Genomic DNA, 23,258 nt, shown 5'->3' on the forward strand with positions numbered 1-23,258 from the left:
TCTTGTAGTTCCGAAGATATTGACCTTAAAATCGAAGGTCGGCTACTTATAAAAGTTATAAACTCAAAAAAAAAAAAAAAAACTATGGATGAAGCTAATCTCAAGACACGACCGAAAGCCGGTATGATTTCTTTATATTTGGCTGGAAAGCCACAAGTGCCTACGTTAGAGAACTCCAGAATTTAAATGTAAATAAATCGCATGTGTCTCGTATCATCGCCCGTTACCGTGATACCGGTAGCGTAGCCCCATGTCAAGGAAGTGGATGGAAGAAAACAGCAACATCAGCAAAAATGGTTCGAAAAGTAAAGAAGCGACTTGATCGAAAACCGCGTCGGCATATGCGTCAAAATTTAGCAGAGCAATTTATATTGTGTCAAGGGTGGTTGGTATTGAAAATGAGTTATATCGGTCCACGTTTTGGTATAGCTTCGATATAACCGTACCTCCCAATATTCAGTATTTTAATGGTTTTTGCCACATTTTTTCACTGATTTGTCTTAAAAATTGTATTATTTGGGCATAATGGGTCCGTATGGTATAGCTCCCATATAACGGTACCTTCGGTATTTTCATGATTTTTGGCACATTTTTATACGGATTTGTCTAAAAATTGGTATTTGTGTGTCATAATGGGTTCTAATGTTTCCTTTATCCTAAAGTGAAGGGTATTAAAAGTTTGGCCCGGACGAATGTTTTTTAATGTTTTTTTTTACTTGTTTTTATCTTACCCTGCATATATTCATAATCAGTATAAAATTTTAGGGAGATTTAAAGATGTCTGCCTGTCTCTTGAAATCACGATACAACCCACATTATTTCACTTAGATCTTCCAAATTTGGCAGAACAATTGAATTGTGTCTACGATGGTTGGCATTGAAAATGTTCCACGTTTTGGTATAACCGCCATGTAACGTTACCTCCCAAATATTCTATATTTTCATGGTTTCGCTGCATTTTTTCACGGAATTGTCTAAAAATTGGTATTTGTATTTCGTAATTTCTTCTAGCTCCTGTGGCGGAACATAGTATATATAGGTCCACCTTTTGGTATAGCCTCCACATAATGGTACCTTAGGATATTCAGAATTTTGATGATTTTTTGACAATTTTCCCCACGGATCTGTCTAAAACCTTGTATTTGTAGTTCATAACTGGTTCTAGCTCCAGTGTCGGTGACATTGAATATTTAGGTCCACGTTGTTACACCTAGTCACATTTACCCACGAAATTGTTTCAAATTTGGTATTTAAGAAGATTTGGTAGATGCCAATCGTTGAAGTATAAAATCAATAGAGGTTCCCGTTTTGGTATGTCCCGCATACAACGTCCTCACCCACTTTGTGGTTTTATCCAACCGGTCTTGTTGGTATTTGTAGTTTAAAGTGGAACACGTTTGAATTCAGATTCTTTTATATAAAATATTTTCGTTACCCAATGGCGGTATTAAAATGGGGTATTTAAAGTTCGGCTTGGATTACCTTCTTAATTCTACCATGCTAAAAAAAAGTAGAGGTCCTTGGGACCTTACACAATATATTCTATTCTTAGATTACTTTATTGTATTATATTTCGCTAAGAAACGTAACGTAACTTTAAAAAGATTTCTTTTTTTATGGGTTAATTCACAATGCCAAATAAACAAAACAAAAACTTAACAAAATTCACGAATTTCTATCCTCCCCGCCCTTTCACAGCATGTGGCCGTCATCATGTCTCTCGTATTATTTTTTTCCACAATTCGTCACATTTTACTTTTGCTGACGACTGACTGTGCCTTGACATGGCACACCAACCAACCAGCCATCCAACTACTCTGCATTGAAATGTCAAGAAAACTTTTCTACAATTTCAATTGTTTTCATTTACTTATTCAAGTAGTTGCGATTGTTCGTTTATTTGTCTCTCTCTCTATGTGTGTGTGCTCTTTGAAAAATAGGAAAAAAAAACTTTCCAGATATCGTCCTTTTTTCTTGCGATTTATGCGATATGACATGCATATGCATGCATATCGAGCACCAGCTAAGTGTTGGTATGCAAATATTTTCTCCATATGCACGTTCAGACATGAATCAAAATGTATGCAAGCGAATGTCTTATAAACTGCAGAGTTTTGAATATCAATTCGATGGTAGTAGTTTTAAACAGTATGCTTCCGATATATTATGGAGAGTGGAGGAGGATAATATTTCATGCATAGAAGATCAATTTTTAGACAAATCTGTGGAAAAATGTGACAAAAATCATCAAAATGCCGAATATCGGGAGGTACTGTTATATGGGGGTCATACGAAAACGTTTACCTGTATATACATTGTTCCGCCTCCGGAGCTAGCACCCATTACGAACTAAAAATAATTTTTTTTTGGTAAATCGGTGGAAAAATGTGACAAAAATCATCAAAATGCCGAATATCAGGAGGAACTGTTATATGGGGGCTATACCAAACCAACTATCCCAGACACAATAAAAATTATTGTACCAAATTTTAAAGCTCTACGACAAATAATATGGGCTGTATCGTGATTTCAACAGACAGACGGACATCGTTAAATCGACTTTATATATTCCATTTGGCAAATATTGAAAAATGAGCTCGGGGTAAAGCCATTGAAATTCCAAAAAGTGCAAGAACTTACACCGCAACAGAGAGAAAATAGCCTCAAAAGAGCTAATGAGTTGCTTCGCTTGGCCGAAAGTGGTGAAGTGCCGAATTAGTTTTTTTTTTTCGATGAGAAAACATTCGTTGTCCAGCAGTTTGCAAACAAACAAAATGATCGTGTTTACTTGTCAAAGAGGCCTGCTGAAAATGTGCACCTTCGGTTGGCCACCAGAACTCAAGCGCCGGCCATGGTGATGATGTGGGCCGCCATAGCAGCCGATGGTCCCTTTACGCTTGTATTAATCGACCGTGGCATCAGAATAAATGTCGAATATTATTGCGAAAATATTCTCTATGGTGTATTAAAGCCTTGGGCACATTTTGGCCGCAGAACTTGGGCATTTCAACAGGACTCAGCACCATCGCACCCAGCACGCGCCAAACAAGAATGGCCACAAAATTAGGTTCCTCGCTTCATTTCCAGAGCACAATGGCCACCAAAATCTCCGGACACGAATCTGTTGGACTATTGTGTCTGGAGTATTTTGGAAAGCAAGGTTGGCACTAAAAAATACCAAAGGCCGTTTGAAGGCCATAATTCGTGCCAAAGGTGACCAACTCGAACATATCTAAACTTATTCAAAAATTTGATGTTATTTCCGACAATTTTTGCTTTCATTCATTCATTAAGGCGTTTGACTTATTGCCGTTTTTTATCTCAACCTGTATGTACTATAGTTGTACCAAATGATATTAAATTTTGTAATGAGGAAAATTAAAGAGCTGAAATCCTGAGATTTAATATTAAGGTTATTGTTGGTATCTGAGGTTGAGATATGGAGGTGGTTTGGGAAATGTGTACTATATTTGTACGAAATGTACTGAATGGTACTATATTTTATATTGGGTGAAAGAATAGGGCTGGAATCCCGAAATTTGGTATTATGGTCTCTGTTGGTATCTGGGATTAGGATATGAAGGTGGCTTTGGAAAGGTGTATTATAATTGTACGAAAAGTAGTAAACAGTTCATAATTCGGTATTGGGTAAAGGTATAGAGTTGAAATGCAGAAATTTGATATGGATGCCATTTTTGGTGTCTGTGGTTAAGATATGGAGATGGCTCGAGAAATATGGACTATAATTGTTCCAAAATTACTAAATGGTACTAAATTAGGTATTGGGTGATGGGATAGGGCTAGAATCCTCAAATTTAAAATTGATATCTCCGTTTCTACCTGGAATTTAGATACAGAGGTTTTTTTTTTTGAAATTTGGGGCTTTGGGTTGGTCTTTGTGGTTTTGGAAATGTGTACTATAATTGTTCGAAATGTACTAAGTGGTACTAAATTGGAAATTGCTTCAAGCTGAGCTAAAATACCGAATTTTGATATTGAGGTCTCAGTTAGTATCAGTTAGTAAAATTACCAAATAGTACTAATTTCGGATCAATGTTGGTGTCTAGGATGGAAAGATTAGATTAATTTGGATACGGGTAGTAAATGTTACCAAATTTGGTATTAGGTGAAGGAATAGAGCGAAAATTGTAAATTTGATATTAAGGTCACTGTTGGTTTCAAGGGTGAACATATGGAGACGTTGAATTATATTTGGATAGATAAATTGGATGTGAGTCCACTGTGCAATGGTGTAACTAATATCCTCCAGAACTAACTTCAAAGTAAAATATTTTGAAAACTTTTGGTGTTAAATGTAAACATTTTTTTATTATTTTTACCGAAGGAACTTGATAATTGTTTAAAAAAAATTGTCGAGAAATACCGTTTAATTGAAAACCATTATATTGTGCTATACGAAGACGAGGATCTGCATACACATTTTTGTAATAGGCTGCAGTAATCATTAGGACGAAATTTAAATTCCGGTTAATAATGTGGCTAATATTATCAAAATACCGAAAAATGGAGGTACCATTAATTGTGTGGTATACGAAGACGTGGACCTGCATAGACAATTTTCTGCCATAGGTTGAAGTATCCATTACGAATTTCAAATAAGAAATTGCACAACAATTCCTGTGAATAACTCCGCTAAAATACTTAAAATACCGAATATCAGGAGGTACCATTATATGGTGGCTATACGAAGACGTGGGCTTGCATATTGAAATTTTTGTCGACTGCTGTAGTACTCATTACGAACCTTGTAATTCGAAAATTGAAACAATTCAATGTCTCTGATACCATAAAAATACCGAATATTGGGAGATACCGTTATATAAGAGCTTCTAGCTGAACCCGGTGCGCTTCGCTACCCTACCATGCATTAAAAATTTTATATACGATTATTTTGAAGTTGAGTGGCATTTCTGTTGCATTAAGTGAATTCGAGGTAGCAACTTCACGGTAATAATCGTATCCTCAATAAAATTGTTGTGAATTTTTTTACTGTTAGCCCAATACCATTGCAGAGGCAATGCTGCTTAATAAAATCATATTCCAATCTGAACGGATTTCAATATAATTTGACAAAATTTACTTTTACACCAAATTCCGTCACACCTTCCATATTTCATTGAAATTGATGTGTCAAATATGTGAAATCGGCCGGGAATAGATATATATGGGAGCTATATCGAAATCTTTACCGATTTCCAATTAATTTGGCAAATTTATTATTGTAACCAAATTCCGCCACACATTCTGAATTTCATTGGAATTGTTCATATATATCGTGTTTGGTGCATAACACACATGAAATCGGTTTGGGAGCTACACACAAACCTCAACCGATTTTAATATAATTTGGCAATTTTTTTTTTTTTTTTTTTTTTTTTTTTTGATACCAGATTTCGTCTTTCTGTGCGAATATCATTGGAATCGGACATACATATCGCGTTGGGTGCGTCAAATATGTGAAATCGACCGAAAATATATGGAAGCTACATCCAAATCTGAACCAATTTTAATATAATTTGACAAATTTATTTTCTGATCAAAGTCCCGTCACGCATTCCAAATTTCATTTGAACCGAACATACATATCGTATATGCTGCATCAAATAAACGAAATAGGTCGAAAATATATATGGGAGCTATACCCAAATCTGTACCGATTACAATATAATTTGGCAAATTTCTGTAGTCACTCATGCCGAATTTCATTGGAATCGGATATACAAATCGCTTCTGTGCATCAAATATGTGAAATCGGCCAAAAATATATACGGTAGCTACATCCAAATCGGAACCGATTTTAATATAATTTGACTTATTTATTTTCAGATCAAAATCCCGTCACACATTTCAAATTTCATTGGAATCGTAAATACATATCGTGTTTGGTACATCAAATAAACGAAAACGGTCGAAAATTTATATGGAAGCTACATCCAAATCTGAGTCGATTTTAATATAATTTGACAAATGTATATTCGTTTTAAATTCCGTTACACATTCCAAATCTCATTGAAATTGGAGATACATAGCGTGTTTGGTACATCAAATATGTGAAATCGGCCGAAAATATATATGGAAGCTACATACAAATCTGAACGGATTTCAGTATAATTTGGCAAATTTTTTTTCCTTTCAAATTCCGTTACGCATTCTAAATTTGGAGGCTGTATCTGTAGTCGATCAATAGATATGTGCAAATAAAATCAAAAATTTTGGGATTCTGATGATATATCTCGAAATTCTCCGATTCTGATGATATATCTCCAGTTCAAGCAGAATTTCAAAAATTCTATAGCCAATGTTACTTTCAGGCAATGTTGTAATATACTTGGAAATTTTCAGGAAAATCTGTTCAGCGGTTGTCTAGTCCATAAATTAAAAACAAACAAACATCCAAACATTTTCCTCTTTTATAGATATAGATACGAAAACGTAGATCTGCTTAAGCATTTTGTTTTTTTTTTTTTTTCCATTTGAAGGCCACTTTTGAAATATCGTCCATCCAAAAAAGACATTTTAAAAACAAGTAAGCAAAGGCTATAGTCGTGCGGGGCCGACCATGTGATACCCTACAACACTGCAATATGTTAGAAGCACCCTTATGTCCAAGTCCATTTTGGAAGATTTCGCTTTTGAAATTTTGTCATGGAACACTGCCCAGATATTGCCCTTACCATTTTGACCAGGGATATTTGCGCACTCCGTCGTGCTGTTAGTTGTTGTGGTACATTTTACAGCTAAATATAATCCAATGGTCATCCAAAAAGCTAGAATTCTTCCCTATCCTTAACTCTCTTCTCAGGCATTTTTTTCTGTTTTGGTTCATTAGAGCCCCTTAATATTTTGTGATCATCTCCAAAAGCAAGAAGCCGTTCTGCATCTACAAATTTAGACCCATCTATATGATTTGCTTGTCTACGATATTTTGCTATATTCTTCAACGAAATCAGCATAAAAAAGCCAGATATTCGCCTTTTGTGTATATCGCCTGTAAGTAATGTTGGTATTTTTTTTACACAAAAGTAGTGGTCCATTCTACCCGCTGTCCTTTGGTTTCTATTTGCGACCTTATAACGGCTGCAAAATCAGGAACATTTTTCGTGGTTGGTCCATTTCAACCCCTAAATATATTGCGGTCATCTTTGAAAACAATAGCTCTTCTGAGATTAACCTACCCTTGTGAAAATTTTCGTGAAGATCGGACGATAATTGCAATCTGTATATAATAACCCTAACGTGTGTTGTAGGGTGAAAAAAATATTACAAATATACAATTCAATATTAGAAGTAAAATTAAAAAAAATCGCATGCGATAAAAAATTTGAAAAAAAAACTAGTAACAAAGCTGTAAGTTTGGCCGGGCCGAACTTTTAATACCCTCCATCATTTGGTACAAATTTGGCAATTTCCAAAAAATAAAATCCGTTAAAAATTCTGTTAAAATCTTAAAAATACCGAATGCTTATACGACGACGTGGGCCTGCATAGGCAACTTTTGTCATAAGTTATTACAATATTTAAATGCGTAACTTGAAGAAAAATCTGTTTATAATGTAGCTAAAATCATCAAAATACCGAATATGGGGGTACCGCTATATGGGGGCTACACGAAGACGTGGACCTACACAGACAATTTTCTGGCATGGGCCGAAGTATCCATTACGAACTTCACATGCGATTTGAAACAATCCCGGCAAATAATGTCGCTAAAATCATCAAAATACCGAATATCGGGGGTACGGTATATAGGGCTATATGAAGACGTGAACCTATATGACCTATTTTCTGTTTTATGGTACAGTATCTATTACGAACTTCAAATACCAAATTTGGAACGATTCCGCTAAATAATGTCGTTAAAATCATCAAAATACCGAATATCGGGGGGTACCGTTATATGGGGGCTATATGAAGACGTGGACCTACATGGCTCATTTTTTGACTTAGTATGTAGTACCCATTTCGAACTTCAAATACCAAATTTGAAACGATTCCGGTAAACAATGTCGCTAAAATCATCAAAATACCGAATATCGGGGGTACCGTTATATGGGGGCTTAACGAAGACGTGGACCTGCACAGATAATTTTCTGTCTTAGGCTGTAGTATCCATTACGAACTTCAAATGCCAAATTTGAAACAATTCCGGTGAATAATGTCGCTAAAATCATCAAAATACCGAATATCGGGAGGTACCGTTATATGGGGGCTATATAATAACTTGGACTTACATGGCTCATTTACGAACTTAACCTGCTTACTGGCAAAATATACATGTGTGCAAAATTTTAGCCTTCTATCTCAAGTTGTTCGAAAGATAGAGTGATTATAACAGACAGACAGACGGACAGACAGACAGACAGAAAGACGCGCAGACAGACAGACGGACATGGCTAAGTCGTCTTAGAATTTAACGCTGATCAAGAATATATATACTTTGTTGGGTCTGACATGAGTATTTCGAGGAGTTACAAACGGAATGACAAAATTAATATACCCTCCATAGTATGGTGGAGGATATAAAAATAAAAAATGTCACAAAATACTACAAAATCTATATTAACATCATTATTGGCATATTTTTATGCGATTTTTTTAAGATTTGATACTTTTATGCCAAGATGGCATTCAGAGTTGACAAACAATTTATCAAAATCGGTCCAGACATTCTTGAGATATAAGCATTCTATCTAACATCCCCTTCCTGTATATATACATTGTATATATTTCGCTATATATATCCGATATATTTATTTCAGAATTGACCTGTTCGTCTATTTATGATTTCGTCGGGATTAAAACTATTCGCGGTTTAATGACAAATTATACTTTTATTTAACACAAATGTTATGGTCTATTTCACCCACTAAATATTACCCGATGACCATCAAAATTGGAAGGCTTCTTCCCAGCTCTAAGCTCTAGCCCCATGCTAACTTCCGCTTTGATTGGTCTATAATTGCGACCTGTAGAGCAACTGCAAAATCAGAATTTTTTCAGTTTTTGGTCCATTTCAACCCCTAAATAGTATGCGATCATCTCCAAAAGAAATAGGGTTCCATTCTGACCCTTGACCCACCTCCATTCTAAATTTCGTGAAGATCGGGCCATAATTGCGACCTGTAGAGTAATTACAAATTAACATGGACAGAGGGACGGACGGGCATACATAGCTTGATCGACTCAGCTCGGCGAGATAGAAAGATCCATACATACTTTCCTTTGTGGGAAACCGATATTTCGAGGTGTTACATAATTTTAGGCCCAATCAAACCAACACATAGTGTTGTAGGGTATAATAAACCAATCTGAAACATAAAAATATCCTCGATTGTGGATCTTCAAAAACCAAAACAGTGAATCTTAAAAGTCTCCGGTTGAATCTTGAAATGTCCACAATTGTGGATTTTAAAGAATCCAAGATTGAGGATTCTAAAAAATCCACGGTGGTGCATCAGAAACAATCTATGATTATTAAAAAAAAACACGCACACACAATTGTGAATCCGTTTCTTTCCCCTCAATCCCAAATTGGAAAATTTGTAAGGAATTTAATAATTTTCTTTGTAAGTACCCCCACTTACACCTTAAGTACCCCACTTGGCCATATTATTGCCCAATATCGTCCTGCTTACAAAACTTACCGTTTTAAATCCTCGATACATAACACGTATTTCCTGTTTTGTAAATTTCGTTTGACGGCACAAATCCTCCAGGGCAACTGGTATTGGTTTAGGCACTCGTGTTTGTTCTAATTCGTAGACAATCTCCTCGATGGGACTTTCGGGTGGTGAAGCCATTTTTGCTGTTGGCCAACTGCAGTTTTAACAATGTTGCACTGGCGGCTGGGGTGTGTGTGTGAGAGAGAGGGAGAGAGGGGAGAGGCTGAGCTGCAACTGCTGTTGCTGGTTGCTGGTTGCTTGCTTGCGGTTGATTTAGTCCACTTCCGTTTTCCGTCTTTGTGTTTTTTTTTTTTTTCAAAAAGTTTGTGATAAATGGTTTTTGTTTCGGGTGGTTGGGGGCATGTGGGTGTGTGTGTGTGGACTTTGTTGTGTTGATAGTGCGTGGGAGCCTTAGTTTGGTAAAAAAGGAAGCTTAGTTTCAAAAGTTTTCTTTTTGGCGGCTTTAGTTTTGTTGGTGTTTTTCTATAGGTCTTTGGTGGTTTTTGGCTGCGTTTTGTTGCTGCTATTGCAACTTTTGCTTTGTAGTTGTTGTTGCTAAATTCGCTGCTGGCAAATGCAAATATCAAACGAGATTCTAATCTTTGATTTATCGATGCTTAAAATTTATTGGCATGTTTTGTAATTTCGGACTTTCGCTCCGGGCATTCATCCTTGGAAATAAATTCTGAATTTTTTTCTGCTCCTCTCCTTCTCCTTCTTCTGGGTGGTCTTCTATCTTGTGGTTGTGTTTATTTTTTTTCTTTTAATTCGATTTGTTTTTTATTTAAATACTAATTCTATGGTGTTTTCCTTTTACACCCCTCAGAAATGGGGGCGGGGTGAAGGGGGTGGTCTGTAACTATGATTGTATTTGTAAATTTATTTAAGTTTGTTTTTGTGTTGCTGTTGTTAGCTGCTCTGGTATTCGCTTTTTAGTTTCGGTTGGTTAGTTTGGTGGCTGTTTGTTGCTGTTGCAGTTGTTGTTGCCGTTTTTTTCAGACAACTTTTGTTAACTTTTTGTTTTTGTTTTAATTTCTACATCGGTGTACTTTTTTTCCTTGTTTTCTTTTAGTATGTTTTGTGTGTTTTTCGCTTTTTTTGGAGTTTCTTTCCTTTGTGGTTGCTGTTGTTGTTATCCTTGTAAATGTTACAATTCCTTTGCTTGTCTCTCGGAAACTTTCTGCAAATAAAACGAATAAAAAACAGCTAGTTAAACAACTTGAAGCATTAAATTACTGAAAATAATTTAATTTTTTTCCAAAAAAAAGAAGAAAAAAGGACAACAGCGTCAAGGACGCCATGCAAATTGATGCCCCTTGCATGACATTTATTTTGTTGTGGAAAACCATTGAAACCATTTGATTCACTTAGGAATTCGTTTCCATCAGCTTCCTAAAAATTTTGTTAATTAAGTTGATCATAAAAGAGAGTGCGTCATATGTTTTGCATGACCAGGATAATGGCCTAGGATGTCGACCAATAAAAATTATACAAAAAATACAATAAATGCATGTAAACGCTGTAAAAATTACTTTTATCGATTCTTTAAGACAGCAATCCTAACTTCGTTACAAAAAAAAGTTAAAAGTAAATGTCCTTGAAATAGCGTCAACAAGAATTCATAAAAAAAGCTTTGAAAAGCTCTTCCAAGAAGCCCTTTAAAAAAATTTTTTTTTTGTATCCACAATTTTTTTTGGCCAGAAAGACCTTAAATAACGTAAGAACTCCAAAATAAACGGGTTTTTACTAGGAAGACATTAAAAAAAAATCAAAAGTTGTTGACAAAAAATCCTTAAAAAAATATTTTTGAAATATTCTCAAATTTTTGCGTAGATGTCCTTAAAATGGCGTTAGTAAAAATGAATAAAAATGCGTTGAAAAAGTTTTGTTTCTGCTAAAATTCATTATTTTTTCGCCAGAAAGTCCTTAAATAACAAGAGAACTCCAAATTTGGAATCGAAACTCCTCCTTGGAATCAAAACTCATTTTTTTCTAGGAAGGTATTGAAAAAAAAAAAATGCCACAACTTCCTTAAAAAATATCTTTAACAAATTCCCAATTTTTTATAGATCTCCTTCAAAAGGCGTCAGTAAAAATATTTTTGAGAAATTGAGGATTTTTTGGGTTGATGTCCTTAGAATGGCATCAGTAAGAATTCTCAAAAAAGCTTTCTTCCAGGAAGCCCTTGAAAACATTTTTTTTGTTAAAAATACACCAAAAAGCCAGAAAGTCCTTAAATAAATAAATAAATAACAAGACTACTCCGAGTTTCGAGTCAAATCTCATTAAAAAATATTTTTTTTTACTACCTTCCTACCTTTTGCCACAAAGTCCTTAAAAAATAATATTTTTGAAAACTTTCCAATTTTTTGTGGCGTCAACAAGAATTCATAAAATGTTTTGAACATATTATTTCAGGAAGACCTTTAAAATATTTGCTCATTAAAAATCTATCATTTTTTTGGCCAGGAAATCCCTGATTGACATAAGAAATTCAAATTTGAAGCCAAAACTCCTTAAAAATATCAAGTATTGAAATAAAATCAATTTTTTGCCACAGTCCTTAATAAATATTTTTGAAAAAATTACATTTTTTTGTGTAGATGTCCTTCAAAAGGCGTCAGTAGAAATTCATGAAAAAGCTTTGAAAAAGTTCTTCTAGAAAGCCCTTGAAAATATATTTTGGTAAAAATCTACCATTTTTTTGTCACGAAATCCTTAAATAACATAAGAACTCCAAATTTAAAGCCAAAACTCCTTAAAAAATCAACGGTTTTGTACTTGGAAAGTGTTGAAATAAAATCATTTTTTTGTCACAGTCCTTAATAAATATTTTTGAAAAAATTACATTTTTTTGTGTAGATGTCCTTCAAAAGGCGTCAGTAGAAATTCATGAAAAAGTTTTGAAAAAGTTCTTCCAGGAAGCCCTCGAAAATATATTTTGGTAACAATCTACCATTTTTTTATTTTGTCATAAAATCCTTATATAACATAAGAACTCCAAATTTAAAGCCAAAAACTCCTTAAAAATCAATAGTTTTTTACTAGGAAGGTATTGAAATAAAATCAACAATTTTTGCCATAAAGTCCTTTAAAAATAATATTTTTGAAAAAAAATTTGTGTAGATGTCCTTGAAATGGCGTTAGCAAGAATTCATGAAAAAAGCTTTGAAAAAAATCTTCCAGGAAGCCCTTTTAAATATTTTTTTATAAAAAATCCAATTTTTTTGGCCTGGAAGTCCTTGAATAACTTCAGAACTCCTAATTTGCAAAAACTCCTTAAAAAAATATTATTTTTGACAAATTCCCAACTTTCTTGTAGATGTCATTGAAGTGGTGTTTTTAAGAATTTATAAAAAAGTTTTGAAAAAGTTCCTCTAGGAAACCCTTGAAAGTATATTTTTTTAAAAACAAATTCTCCATTTTCGTGTTATTTAAGGACTTTTCTGTTGACCAGAAAGCCCTTAAATAACACAAAAATTCCAAATTCCTAAAAAAATACGTTATTTATTTACTTAGAAGGTTTTGAAAAAAATCTTAATTTTTTGCCACAAATAATATTTTTGAAAAATTTGCAATTTTTGTGTAGGCATCAGTAAGAATTCATAGAAAAAAAAACTTTGAAAAAGTTCTTACAGGAAGCACTTTGAAAAAAAATTATTAAAAATCCACAATTTTTGGTAGCCAGAAAGTCCTTAAATAACATTAAAACCTCAAATTTGGAGTCAAAACTCCTTAAAAAATCAACGGTTTTTTTACTAGGAAGGTATTGCAAAAATCAAAAATGGTATACCACAAAGTCCATTAAAAAATATTTTTTGAAAAATTCACAATTTTTTGTGTATTCATATTCAATTTAACATTTTGTTAGGCAGAAATTCCTTAAATAAGATAAAAACTCTAAATTTGGGGCTTAACTCCTTTAACAATAAATGTTTTTTGCTAGGAAGTTCTTAAAATGAAATCAAAAATTGTAGCCATAAATCCTTAAAACAATATTTTTAAAAAATTGCGATCTTTCCTGTAGATGTCCTCCAAAAGGCGTTAGAGTGTCCTTTTAAAATATTCTTAAAAAGGTTAATGCTTAATGCGAGTTTTGGCCAGGAGGTACTTGAAAAATATTAAAAACATTGATCTTAAGCCATGAAGGCCTCAAAGTATATTTTAAGAAAATATCTTTCAAAAACTCGCAATTTTTTGGTGTAGATGTCCTTAAAAAGGACATGGTAAAAATAGCTTCGAAAAAATATTTTTTTGGCCCGAAAGTCCTTCAATTTTTTTTTTCAAAAATTTACAATTTTTTATGTCTTGAAAAACCTTTTTAAATAATACGCGATTTTTGACCAGTATATATCAAGAAGTCCTTATGAAAGTCTTTTAGCTTTTAGGGCGTTCTTTGAAAAGTTGTAATAAATATTATTTTTAACGATTCTTGGCCAGAAGATCCTCGAAAAAAAAAATAAAAAATTCGATTCTAAGCAAAAAAATTAAAAAAAATATTTTTCAAAGACTTGCGATTTTTTGCACAGACACCCCTGAAAAAACGTCAGTAAGAATTAATAATATAAGACTTAAAAAAATTAACACTTTTTTGGCCAGAGAGACCATTAGAAAAATTTACGATTTTTAACCAGGACATCCTCAAAAACTTTTATCAAAGAGTCGAAGAGACTAAGAAGACTAGTCAAGAAGTCCTTATGAAAGTCTTTTAGGACGTTCTTGAAAAATAATTTCTAATTAAAAAATAATTCATTTAAAAAAAAATAATTTTTAAAAAATTCACGGCGGTCCTTAAAAATATTTAAAATAATTGTATCTAAGCCATGAAGGTCTCATTTTTTTTTAATTCACGATTTTGTTGTGTAGATGTCCTTGAAAAGGCGTTAGTAAGAATTCATAAAAAAAAATTAAAAGATGGGAGTTTTTGGTCAGAAAGTCCTTTTAAAAAAATTCTTGAAAAAATTATTTTTATTTTTGGTACTTGAAAAGTCTTTTTAAAAATACGATTTCTATAAACTAAATGTCCAAGAAAGTCTTCTAAAAAATCCCGAATTTAAACATGTCCATTAAATAATTAAAAAAAATACCTGCAAATGTTTTAAAATGAGCCACTATTCATGGTGATAAGGTTCTCGAAAAATTCGATTGAAAAATGAACCCGAATATCCCTGAAGAATATTTTCGGGAAACCGCTAAGTGACTAAATATCTGTTTAATAATCAGCTCTACCTCTTAACAAAATACCAAATTCAGTACTATTATCTACTTTTTGTACATTTATAGTACACACTTCCAAAACCCCCTCCATATCTGAAACACAGATACCAATTACCAATACCAATTTCAGGATTCCAGCTCTATTCCTTCACCCAATACCAAATGTAATAACATTTAGTACTTTCCGAACAATTATAGTACACACTTTCAAAACCACCTCCATATCTTAACCACAAACACCAACATTGACATCTGTAACAAATTTCAGGACTTCAGCTCTATTCCTTCACCAAATAGAAAAATTAATACTATTTTGTACTTTTCGTACATTCATAGTACACATTTGCAAAACCACCTACATATTCCAACCAACAGTGACATCTATATCAAATTTCGGGATTTTAGCTATATTCCTTATCCCAATAGCAAATTTGGTACCATTTCCAAAACCACCACCATATCTCAAACGCAGATACCAAAAGTTAACTAAATATCAAATTTCAGAATTTTATCTCTATCCCTTCACGCATTACCGAATCGCACCAAATATAGTACAAATTTCCAAAACCAGCTCGTTATCGCAAATTGTATCTCTATCCCTTCATGCAAAACCAAATCGCACTAAATATGGTACAAATTTGGTACTTTTGTGGAAGACATTTCCAAAACCACCTCATTATCGCAAACCTACCATCAACAGGGACTCCAATAGCAACATTTCAATTCCAATACCTTCTTCCGTTTCCCCAAAACGGACTGGTACCAAATTGAGCACTATTTAGTACTGTTCTTACTTTTAGTACACATTCCTAAAACCACCGCGTTAAGATGGGAATATATAAAGCGCTTATTTGTCTGGCTTAAGTCATCGGCTGGCTTATTCGGAAATGAACAAAAACTGATTCTAATGGAAAATATTAGAACTTTAACACAATGTTTTCCCCAAATACCACATATTGTACCATTTAGTACGATTTAAAACGTATTTCCGAAATCACCTTCAAATCTCAGACCTACCCACCAAAAGTGACCTTAATGAAAATTTTCAGATTTTGAGGTGTACCATTTGTTCCAAATTTAGTACCATTTAGTATCTTTCGTATGCATGCTGAACGTATTTTCAAACCCAACTCTTTATCTTAACCCTACACACAAGCAGAGACCCCAATACCAACATTTTAAATTTCCAGATCAATCCGTTTAGTACAGTACCTATACCTAGTACACATTTCTAAAAACACCTACTTCCCAAACTTAATTTTTACATCAAATGTCAAGAGTTTAGCTGTCTCCGTCCACACTTTTAGTAGACTTCTTGTCCGAACTTTTTAAAAGCTCAGCCTAATTTCACCAATACTCACCAAACTTTGATTCAAAAGTAAAACTCATTCCGTAGCTGTCCTATCGTTTTTTAGTACAATCAACAATGACTTCGTACTAAAAAGGCATTCTTCTAAGCCCTTTCTTAGACATTGAGCTCTATATTTTGTTACACAGTGTAATTTCAGGTTCCCCCCCGGTGAAGGATGTTAAATTCGAAAATAAATGCTGTTTTTACTTGTTAACATTTATTTTGGTATTTCCCTTATGTTTACGACATTTTCACCCACCCGGACAATTCGCATTAAATGATGACGGAAGGAGCTTCTTGCTTAAGATGCAAGAAGGACTTTTATAAGGACTTTTATATCCAACATCAGTAGGAACCCGCCGGCCCCCCACAAAAAAAAATTGCAAGGTTTAATCGTTTTCTCACTTTGTTTCATTACTCTCTTTACTATGCTCCAGTAAAAGATGTTGTTGTTGATGGTGTTTTTTTTTTTTCTCTTTTTTGGTTTCTTATCAGGACGAAGGATTTATATGCTGTGGTGGTCGCCCTGAATGGATGGCAAACAATGTTGCCACTTTTGTCATCTGGCCATGAAGTGAAGATTTTCCGTATTTTTGGTTTTTGTTTTTTCATTTTATTTTTGGTAACATTGTATTAAATATTACGTTGTTGTTGTTATTTTTACAGTTTCTGTGGTTATGCTGTATGTGCTTCCGTCTTCACAGAATGTGCTGTGATATAATGAAAATAAAATCTATTTTTTTTTCTCTTCTACTTATGTTTTTTCTTACTCCACATATATTTATGAGTATATATGTAAGTATATATGTATGTATGAATGAATATATGTATGTATCTATGTATGTCGTGTCGAGCTGTTATCGCATTTAATATCCTTCCAGATGGCTGGTTATTTTGATCCTTGATGTGCATGCTTGCCAAGTTGCACATCCGTGTATGTGAGTACGTATGGGTGTTTCACGGTTCAATGCAACTGAAGACGGAAGAAGAACATTTTTTTTTTTTTGATTTTTTTCGAATACCAAAAGGTATGAGGCCAAGGAGGGCTGGAAAAAAATTACGGCAAGAATAATTTCAAAGCTATATTTTAAAAATTTTTCTTAGGTTGGAAATTAATCCAACAAAATTTCAACACTTTTCCTTTTCCCCTTCCCCAATTGATATAATTAAGCATTCTATGGGAAATATGCATCCTCAAATCTGTACATATAACAGCTAAGACCCATAATTCGACTTCGATGACATTCTAATGCCCAACAGCAATTAACACCCAATCACATTTCAGATATTTATCCTTCATGTAACATGTTTGTAGGGCAGCAACAACAACTACAACAACAGAAAATTCAAAATGTTTACACTCACCCTCACTCCCACACCCCCAACACAGGACACATGACTTTATTCAAATCCATCTAAAGTCCATCCCCCCTCCCTGCTTCATCAATCCTCCCTTCAGTTTGTCATTTTAAACAAATGAAAAAAGGATTTGTGTTGATTAGTGAACAAGAGCAGAGTTTGAAAGTGAACAAAATTGTTGAATGGAAGATACACACATATGCACACACATCCACATGGATGGATATCCTTCAATGGTAAAAGGACAGATTTCTAAATTTATGTAGTTTTCTAGTGACATAGTTCGGAGTGGATTTCATATGAAAAATGTCGGAATAAATATTTAAATTTCATTCATTTGTTTGAACATCGTTTGGAAAAGTGGAATTGATTGGATTCGTAAAGGATACAGAGATGAAACTCGGAGGAGACCAAGGATTTCCAGAGAAAATTGGAGAATCTTCAAAAAAAAGAAGAAAAAAAAAAACTGATGGAGACCCCATATAGTTGATGCGGAAATTTCACCGCCAAAAATTAATTGGAAACCATGGTTTTCTACAGAAAAGTTTGTGGAGACCAAGATTTTCTATAGAAAAGTTTTTGGAGACAAAGGTTTTCTATGAAAAAGTTTGTGGAGACCAGGGTTTTCTATAGAATAGTCTGTGGAGACCAAGTTTACCTATAGAAAAGTTTGTGAAGACCAAGTTTTCCTATAGAAAAGTTTGTGGAGACCAAGTTTTCCTTAGAAAAGTTTGTGGAGACCAAGTTTTCCTTTAGAAAAGTTTGTGGGGACTTAGTGGAGTCCACCGTTTTCCATAGAAAACTTGGTGGAGACCACCATTTGCCATAGAAAACTTGGTGGAGACCACCGTTTGCCATAGAAAACTTGGTGGAGACCACCGTTTTCCATAGAAAACTTGGTGGAGACCACCGTTTTCCATAGAAAACTTGGTGGAGACCACCGTTTGCCATAGAAAACTTGGTGGAGACCACCGTTTTCCATAGAAAACTTGGTGGAGACCACCGTTTTCCATAGAAAACTTGGTGGAGACCACCGTTTTCCATAGAAAACTTGTTGGAGACCACCATTTGCCATAGAAAACTTGGTGGAGACCACCGTTTGCCATAGAAAACTTGGTGGAGACCACCGTTTTCCATAGAAAACTTGGTGGAGACCACCGTTTTCCATAGAAAACTTGGTGGAGACCACCGTTTTCAATAGAGAACTTGGTGGAGACCACCGTTTTCAATAGAAAACTTGGTGGAGACCACCGTTTTCCATAGAAAACTTGGTGGAGACCAAGGTTTTCTATAGAAAAGTTTGTGGAGACCATGGTTTTCTAAAGAAAAGTTTGTGGAGACCAAGGTTTTCTATAGAAAAGTTTGTGGAGACCAAGGTTTTCTATAGAAAAGTTTGTGGAGACCAAGGTTTTCTATAGAAAAGTTTGTGGAGACCAAGGTTTTCTATAGAAAAGTTTGTGGAGACCAAGGTTTTCTATAGAAAAGTTTGTGGAGACCAAGGTTTTCTATAGAAAAGTTTGTGGAGACCAAGGTTTTCTATAGAAAAGTTTGTGCAGACCAAGGTTTTCTATAGAAAAGTTTGTGCAGACCAAGGTTTTCTATAGAAAAGTTTGTGCAGACCAAGGTTTTCTATAGAAAAGTTTGTGCAGACCAAGGTTTTCTATAGAAAAGTTTGTGCAGACCAAGGTTTTCTATAGAAAAGTTTGTGCAGACCAAGGTTTTCTATAGAAAAGTTTGTGCAGACCAAGGTTTTCTATAGAAAAGTTTGTGCAGACCAAGGTTTTCTATAGAAAAGTTTGTGCAGACCAAGGTTTTCTATAGAAAAGTTTGTGCAGACCAAGGTTTTCTATAGAAAAGTTTGTGCAGACCAAGGTTTTCTATAGAAAAGTTTGTGCAGACCAAGGTTTTCTATAGAAAAGTTTGTGGAGACCAAGGTTTCTAATGGAAAACTTGGTGGCAGCCCAGGTTTTAGTTGTCCATAGATTACTTATTGGATAACCAGGTTTTCTATTTGAAGCCTTTTTTGAAATATGTCCTCCTTATTAACCTGGTCATGTTAGTTACCCATCATTTCCTTGTACTTTCCGTTGCCTATTTCAATTTCATTTAAGTTCAGCACACTCCCAATGAACTCGCACGTACGAAAAACTATTTTCATGTAAGAGCGTTAACAGACTTTCGAATACATTTTCCGGTGAATTTCAAATGGGCTCACATTTATTAATACAACGTGTGCAGCACACACTTGGAAGGAAGGGAGAGAGAGGGCAGAAAGGGTAAACATCAGTACCAAACACCCAAATACTCTTTTGGATTATTTTTAAGTAACTAGGCTGGCTATTATGGACCTTAAACCACAGTTGATGTTTTCGTTTTTTTTTTTTTAATCTGAATATTTCGTTATTTCCCCGCTTCAGTGGTGTGTCGGTATGTGTGTATTGCCTATTTTCCTCCATTTTATTTGGAGGTTTTGCCTGTTTATGACCGCCAAGCCAGAGTTTCATTTTTGATGGGGTTTTTGCCATTGGCTTTACTGTTTATTTGTGTTTTCTGCCATTGTTGTGTTTATTTTTTCACAACCACCACCATCAACAACAAAAACAACAACGATGAATGCAATAATAACGACAATAATAAGTGCTCGTTTTCCCATTTCGCATTGTGGGACGGTCGCCTCATTATTTTCGCAAGCATAAATTTTTCCATTAGCCAGAGTTGAGGATTTTCTCATGGGAGGTTTTCGTGATCTCAATGTTTGTTGTTGGTTGGAATATATGAGTTGCCATTATTTTTGGCATTTGAAATCATGGTCAAGTGCGGAGCCAAGTAGAAAATTAAATATATGTGTGAAGGATGTTAGAAAGGATTGAGTCTCTAACCATTTTTCTATGGAAAACCTGGGTCTTCACCGTGTTCTCTATGGAAAACCTGGGTCTTCACCAAGTTTTCTATTGAAAACCTGGGTCTTCACCAAGTTTTCTATTGAAAACCTGGGTCTCCACCAAGTTTTCTATTGAAAACCTGGGTCTCCACCAAGTTTTCTATTGAAAACCTGGATCTCCACCAAGTTTTCTATTGAAAACCTTGGTCTCCACCAAGTTTTCTATTGAAAACCTTGGTCTCCACCAAGTTTTCTATTGAAAACCTGGGTCTCCACCAAGTTTTCTATTGAAAACCTGGGTCTCCACCAATTTTTTTTATTGAAAACCTGGGTCTCCACCAAGATTTATATTGAAAACCTGGGTCTCCACCAAGTTTTCTATTAAAAACCAGGGTCTCCACCAAGTTTTCTATTGAAAACCTGGGTCTTCCCTAAGTTTTCTATCGAAAACCAGGCTCTTCACCAAGTTTTCCATGGAAAAACTGGGTCTCCACTAAATTTTCCATGGAAAACCTAGGTCTCCACCAAAATTTCCATGGAAAACCTGGGTCTCCACCAAATTTTCCATGGAAAACCTGGGTCTCCACCAAATTTTCCATGGAAAACTTGGGTCTCCACCAAATTTTCCATGGAAAACCTGGGTCTCCACCAAATTTTCCATGGAAAACCTGGGTCTCCACCAAATTTTCCATGGAAAACCTGGGTCTCCACCAAATTTTCCATGGAAAACGGTTGTCTCCACAAAATTTTCCATGGAAAACGGTGGTCTCCACAAAATTTTCCATGGAAAACGGTGGTCTCCACCAAGTTTTCTATTAAAAACGGTAGTCTTCACCAAGTTTTCTATGGAAAACGGTGGTCTTCACCAAGTTTTCTATGGAAAACGGTGGTCTCCGCCAAGTTTTCTATGGAAAACTATGGTCTCCACCAAGTTTTCTCTGGAAAACGGTGGTCTCCAACAAGTTTTCTATTGAAAACCTGGGTCTTCACCAAGTTTTCTCTTGAAAACCTGGGTCTCCACAAAGTTTTCTATTGAAAACCTGGGTCTCCACCAAGTTTTCTATTGAAAACCTGGGTCTCCACCAAGTTTTCTATTGAAAACCTGGGTCTCCACCAAGTTTTCTATTGAAAACCTGGGTCTCCACCAAGTTTTCTATTGAAAACCTGGGTCTCCACCAAGTTTTCTATTGAAAACCTGGGTCTCCACCAAGTTTTCTATTGAAAACCTGGGTCTCCACCAAGTTTTCTATCGAAAACCAGGCTCTTCACCAAGTTTTCCATGGAAAACGGTGGTCTCCACCATGTTTTCTATTGAAAACCTGGGTCTCCACCATGTTTTCTATGGAAAACCTGGGTCTCCAACAAGTTTTCTATGGAAAACCTGGGTCTCCACTGTGTTTTCTATGGAAAACCTGGGTCTCCACCAAGTTTTTCATGGTAAACCTGGGTCTCTACCAGTTTTTTTTCTATGGAAAACGGCGGTCTCCACCAAGTTTTCCATGGAAAACGGTGGTCTCCACCATGTTTTCTATTGAAAACCTGGGTCTCCAACAAGTTTTCTATGGAAAACCTGAGTCTCCACCAAGTTTTCTGTGGGAAACTATAGTCTCCACCAAGTTTTCTATGGAAAAGCTGTCTATAAAAAACTTTTGTCTCCGCCCAGTTCTTAACTGATTCATTCATCAAATGAAGGAACACCTCTGGCTTTGCCATAGGTGTTTACGGCTTTTAAATAAACACAACAACCACATTTGCTTTGTGTGCCAGAACAGAGGCCAAAACCACACACACAAACATAGGAGTGGCCGCCTGAATGTTTTACACGAAAGGATTTATGGTACAGTGGCTCTCAGCTAAATCGAACCAAAAAATATCTTAGCTGGGATTTCTAGGTGTGTTGAAAGGGTAGAAATCTCATACCCCAAATCCTCAGGTGTTAATGAACTCTTGAAAAGCTATGAAGTATGGGATGAAGAGCTTTTTCATTCATTCATGGAAGTTGTTTAGTTCCCTCTTTATCCTCCTCGTTCTTTTGAAAATTGCCCAGAATGATAAAGAGCTGTCGAAGAGTGCCCAGGGCAAGGGGACTCCATGTAATGGGACCTGTAAATAGTTTACATGTGTAAATCTCCCCTTTTGTTCTCTCTCTCCGCTCTTTGCCAATTTTTTTGTTGTGGTAACACTTTTTGGCATGTTTTGTGAATTTGTTCTCACAGGGAGGGAAAATTCTCCAGCCAACAAAGCAACCACAATTATACAATGGAGACTTTAGTGAACAATGTAGTGCCTGCCTCCATGTGAATAGCAATTTTAATATATTTGATATTTGTGTGTGTGTGTGCATGTGTAAATATGAAAAGTATTACATGTGAAATTTACTTAACAATGGCATGGCATCATTGCATCGCTTTTGCCATTCTCTTGCCGATTTTTTGGCAAGCATTGCAGTCCCTTCTTTTCTGTGGCATATTCTCCGAGTTCTTTTCAATTGTCTAGGATTTCATTGGCTTTGGGGGATTCATGAAGACGATCGTCATAAATCATTGGCAATTATATATTGGAGTATAGTTTATTTTATTATAGACCACATACCCATACACATATACATGCTGACACACACACACATGTCCCACATATCTGATTTCATGTCATTGTCAAACAAAGCGCGCCATTGCTAGTCTGCCAGACAACACCCTTTATCGCCAAATCAACACAAAATCAACAGCCAACAAATGGTTTTCCAATTTAGTTTATAATAACAATAAAA

At 35.0% G+C, this 23,258-nt stretch overlaps 1 protein-coding gene across 2 annotated transcripts in view; it reads right to left on the minus strand.

Annotated features, from left to right (window-relative positions):
• The window catches only part of LOC101890997 (Kv channel-interacting protein 1), an 87,067-nt gene that overhangs the window by 11,456 nt on the left and 52,353 nt on the right, over positions 1-23,258 (minus strand). For both annotated transcript variants that reach the window (XM_059123368.1, XM_005180358.4), the window contains exon 2: positions 9,666-10,863. In XM_059123368.1, the coding sequence (XP_058979351.1) occupies positions 9,666-9,821 (156 nt within the window). In that variant the 5' untranslated portion in view covers positions 9,822-10,863. The remainder of the gene's footprint in view (positions 1-9,665; positions 10,864-23,258) is intronic.

Source organism: Musca domestica, unplaced genomic scaffold (genome assembly GCF_030504385.1).
Source record: "Musca domestica strain aabys unplaced genomic scaffold, Musca_domestica.polishedcontigs.V.1.1 24, whole genome shotgun sequence".
NCBI classification, from domain to species: domain Eukaryota; kingdom Metazoa; phylum Arthropoda; class Insecta; order Diptera; family Muscidae; genus Musca; species Musca domestica.